Below are 5,319 nucleotides of genomic sequence, written 5' to 3'. Positions count from 1 at the left end.
AATGTTGTATTCTTCCGTAGATTATTTTGCAAGATAATGTCGTGTCTTGTAACTCGAGAAAAATAGATAGAATTTAATCTCTGCACGAAGACGCGCAATTCTGCACAATAACTGCACAATAGTGGCAGTATCAAGTTATACGTAAATACAAACGCAGAAATGTTCCCCCAGAAGACGTAGACTTTGAATCTTTAAAGCGAAATTCTTTTCAGCCGACGTATAACAAAGATTACAAGCTTTACCAATTTTAAACTTCAAGTTTTAAAACCTTTGTTTCTTTCGGCTAAAACCGCAGACAGACAAAGGGCAAATAAAACTGCAAGTAAATTAGTCAAACTTTAAACTCCCCGTAAACGTTAGTTAAGATAACGGATTAAACCGCGATGTAACTATCACGTTGGTAAATTTCGTTTCTCTAAAGTCAGTTAAAATTAGAAGGCGAAGAGAAACGAATTTAAAAGTTAAAATTGGTCAGGATCGTTGAAATCCGCTTCGAGGATTGCGAATATCGAGGAAACCCCCCCCCCCTCACCGTCGCATCAAAGTAAATCTTAGAAATTACCAAAAAGAGCGTGCCGGGGAACACATCATTATGGCTTGCTTGACAGCGCATGACCCTTTTTTACGCTGTTGGGGGTTGGTTCTCGCTGGACGGCGGCCGGAGGGGTGTGCAGCGAGAGCGGCTTATGCTTTATATAACGGTAGCCTGACTTTGAACTTCAGCCACTAGTTTTGATTAATACAATCAGGACGGACCTGCCGCGTTTGTCGTTGCTCATCTCCCTCGAGTTTCTAGCAGCGGATCTCCGAGAGCGCAGCCGCATTAATCCTACTGTTTTCTCATCAATCAGGTTTCGTTCTTCCTGCTGTGAAGATTTCCGTTTGCCAAAAATTGACACCGGAAGTCTCATCCGTCGACAAGAAGTATGCCACTGAATCTGAGCGCTGATCTGTCGAACGATGTTTCCATCCTCGAGAAACAAACCTACATCTACACTTTCGCGGCGGTCGTGCTTGGCTTTATCGGTTTTTTCGGTTTCGTCTTGAATCTGTTAATCGTAATAACGGTCGTGAAGAACGCCAATGTATTGTGGACACCTACCAACGTGGTCCTCGTCAACATGGTCGTGAGTATTTTTATAGAAAATAAAATTAATTATTTACATTTCATATATTTTCATAATTAAATTTGATTTTTCCGGATAATGATTAAAATCGAAATTAATCTGTACGAATACCGAATTGCGACTTCAATGACAATTCACAATTTCTTGTGTTTGGTAAATTCTGTTTCTTTCATATATATTTGTATATGATGTCTTAAAAAATATTAGAGAATCGATAAACAAATGTATATTTTAGTGATATTTTTGTCAAATTTATATTTAGCTTTCGTTAAAGAATGTAATATCCGTTTGTTTAATATCTTAAAACACACATATAACACATTTTTATATCAAATTTAATTATTGGAGTAAAATAAATGAAGAATTGAGTGGAACTTTAATATGCTTGTTGTGAATACTCTAAAGAACTCAAATAAAAAGCTTTGTGGAAGTTTCAAAGCTAAACTTTTAATGAATTCGGTAACGAAGAATCATTGTTTCTGCATATTTTCCAGGTCAGTTTCTAGAAAAAAAATTGTATTACAGTATAAAGGAGTGCACAAAAACAAAACATACAAAAACAAAACATACAAAAACAATCACACCCATGTTCTTTAATTAAAACTGCTGCTTTGTCTAATTTCACATACGTTAATGTGAAAGCACACTGCCCCATGCAGGGAATGCAAAAATGGTATTATTCAAAACAGTATGTGATTAATTCTAATTAGGTATTTTACAGCGGTATGAAATGGATGGAATTCTCTGTCATGCGATTTACATTGTGAATTAACAAAGTTAACGCCAATTTAATAATTAATATTGGTAATTTTTACATACTTGCGGCTATACAGTTACGAGAGAAACCTAATCAATTATTCCGTAATGTGAAATTACAACATAACAATATAGAGTATGATAAAACAATTAATGCAATATTATTTCTTTTCTGCTCAATAGGAAATTCACTGGACAGGCAGTCATCGAATTTTTTACTTTTATTATAAAAAACAGAAAAATTTCACAATTCAGTAGTTATAATATAGACTGTCCTAAATCCTAAATAAAGAAAAGTCATTATTTCTCTCTCTCTCTCTCCTCCCTCCCTCCCCTTCTTCCCCGCTTCTTTTCTCTTTCCCTTTGTCTCTGTTTCCGATAAACTTTAAAACCAAACTGTATTGACCTGTGAATTCTCAAGTATCTAAATACATCTGGAATTCAAAATCGCCCTTTATAATAATTTACTTTCGGATAATAAAATTTTCAGATACTTGAATACTTTAAACCTCTACATGAACAGTTCATTAAAACTGGTAAAATTTCGTTACATAATTATTTCAATTTGTAATATTTCATTTATTAAAAATTTAAAAAAGTCATGTAAAAATATGAAGATTAGAACTTTACAAATGAAATATGGATGAGATCTAGCACTGGAATATTTGATAAAGCCACTGAAGAAATATATTAAAATATTGAAAAGAATTAAATTAAAAAATAATTATGATAAAAGCGTGATATTACGTCAACTGTTTGTAAAGAGAGATATGTAAACTTGATAATAATAAAATAGGTAAACTTGTTGTGGGGAAATGAAATTAGGAACGAATACTTGATTAAGCGAAATATGATACGATGGATCAATAACAAATTGCGTTTTCGAATTATTGCAGTAAATGATTGAATGTGCAATTTCGAAGAGGGCGAATCTCGCATTTTTTGACCTATACGTTTTTTCACTAATATACTTACTTTAATTACGTCTACACATCTTTTTGTGCAAATTCTTGAAAAATTTTAATTTTCAGAGATGTGTTCTTTTCGAAATTGCGCACATTCAATTATTATATAGTAACATATGAATATTTAAATAATATTTTTGTAACAATTTTTGACATTTACGTTGTATATACATTGTATAATTAATTAATGTATAATTATTTGGATATGTAAATAATTTAAGTACATACTTAATTATTCTGCACAAGAAAATTTTAGAAAATTATTAATTTACTTAAAAGTAAAAAGAGCTATAGTATTTTTTCCCAAAATACTACTACTAATTGCAATTCTATAAAATTTCCTTTCCTCAAGGTTGCTATAAAATTAGCATATTTTTTATTATATATAACACATTTATACATTTTATTTTTAAAATCTTAAATTACCAATTTATTACTTGCACAAAATTTTGTGTATAAAATATAACATATCATACAAAGGTATTTTTTTATATTACGTCTTTCCTATTTTATTAATTTTCAAAAAAGTTAACCTCCTTGTTCGATTAGTTTTATTATATGCAGTTTTTCTAGAAATGCTTACAAGTAAATAATACAAGATACTTTACTTAAGCGGACATTTTTAAGCATTAGAAAGAACATATTTCGAAATGTCAGGTCTTACGAAATAAAGATTAAAGACCATAAAACGGTTGGATTTATATGACAACCAGTGTATTTCGTCATACAGTTAAGAATTTTTCTCAACAATGTCACACGATGAATTGAAAATGAGGAAAAAACTAGTAACTTTATTAATGATACAAATGTAAAAAAAAATACAGAGTTGTTGAGAACTATAGTATAGCAAGGTATGAATATCAAGCGCAGCATGTTTTCCTGTGTACGAATTTCATCTAAAACATTAAATTAAAAAATAAATTATGTTTCGACCCTACATAAATATATTATAATAATGTTGTTACATTATAACTACACTTTAATAATGCTCTTATAAAAAAAATTGCTTAACAATAAAGTTTAAAGAAATCATAAAACACCGTGAAATTATAAAAAGTTATCAATCCAAACATAGAAACATGTCTTCTATTCTATAGAAAGGAGACACACAATTTTTCGCAAAAAAGTAAGATTGCTTTTTTTAAGCGTATATGTTTTAGATTATACGCGTGTTTTTATTTATTTATTGCCTTTGAATCCAATTTCGATTATTTGAATATGTTAGTTAAACTCATGTTGTTTGTTTTGCTATCCGAATTCCGAACTTCTGCGAAATAACTCGCTAGTCTCTAGTGGTACACTGCAATTCAACATAATGGTGTGAAATAGAAGCTTCACCTCGTTTGATGAAAGAGACAACGAAAACTAACTTTTAATAACTTTGAAAGGTAGTCAGTCCTCAATATTATTACAAAATCTTGTTTAAATATATTTCTACATCGACTTTATACATATAAATATTAAGAATGCAATATGTTTGATGATAAGTAATTCGTATTTATGACAGGAAAAAAACGCATAGTATTTTGTAATCTCAAGAGATGTAACGGCTCTAAATGCATAATTATGCCATTCGATTAGTTTAAAGAGTTGCAAGCGTATTTGTAATGCTTGACACGTTTATTCTGACAGGTTGGAGATTTCTTAGTAGCTGCGCTGGGAAACCCTTTCGCACTGACATCGGCAATCGCAGGTTCATGGTTCTGGAGTCACGAAATGTGTCTATGGTATATGCATTATTATTATTATTATATAAAGAAATAATCGTTCGTCAAAACGCACTAAGTTTTATTTCTCAATTGAGTAAAACTTACTTACAGATTAATCTCAAGTGTGTACGCATAAATGTTTCGTAAGTTTTAGGCATGATTAATAAAAGTATACACGTGCCTATAAGAACTAAATTGCTAAACAAGTTAAACTGAAATGGAAACAATTTAAATGTCGAAAAATCGAACGTCTTTGTTGTAATGTTTTCAAGCATTTTAATCAACTTAATTATTTGAAATGTCAATAAAATTTGTCTGCTTTATAAATAATACGCGCTTGAAAAATCATATACTGTGTATATACATACGTGCGTGAAATGTATAAACTTTTTTCCGTCGTACTTAAAACAATGGATTCATAAAAACATGTTTATTAACGAAATAATATCTATTTATCATTTAAGTATGCGGATAAATAAAATTGCTGTACATAACACTATTATATGAGCCTCTAAACTGATCGATACTCTACAAAATAAGAAATAGAAAATGATGAAGTTTTAAACTAATCCGATGCTCGGGAAGTAAAATTGAATAATTTATGAAAAGTAAAGTTGATCAGTTTGGCTTTTGAGAAGCTCGATAAGCAAGAAGCTTGATAAGCAATAGCAGAGTTTAATAACGTGTCGAGTCTTCTCGAGTTATAATAAAAGTTATATGACGTGTGAAGATTAATTCAAGATTAATTCATGAACCCAGCAA

At 30.5% G+C, this 5,319-nt stretch overlaps 1 protein-coding gene across 1 annotated transcript in view; it reads left to right on the top strand.

Annotated features, from left to right (window-relative positions):
• Window positions 1–5,319, top strand: part of LOC112455671 (green-sensitive opsin-like) — a 9,237-nt gene continuing 3,918 nt past the window's right edge. Inside the window, exons 1-2 of the mRNA XM_025017734.1 lie at window positions 1–1,127; window positions 4,481–4,566. Coding sequence (XP_024873502.1) covers window positions 927–1,127; window positions 4,481–4,566 — 287 coding nt within the window. The 5' untranslated portion in view covers window positions 1–926. The remainder of the gene's footprint in view (window positions 1,128–4,480; window positions 4,567–5,319) is intronic.

This window comes from Temnothorax curvispinosus, unplaced genomic scaffold (genome assembly GCF_003070985.1).
Source record: "Temnothorax curvispinosus isolate PA1 unplaced genomic scaffold, ASM307098v1 QBEX01006316.1, whole genome shotgun sequence".
Classification (NCBI taxonomy): Eukaryota; Metazoa; Arthropoda; class Insecta; order Hymenoptera; family Formicidae; genus Temnothorax; species Temnothorax curvispinosus.
This window is presented reverse-complemented; position numbering and strand designations above follow the sequence as displayed.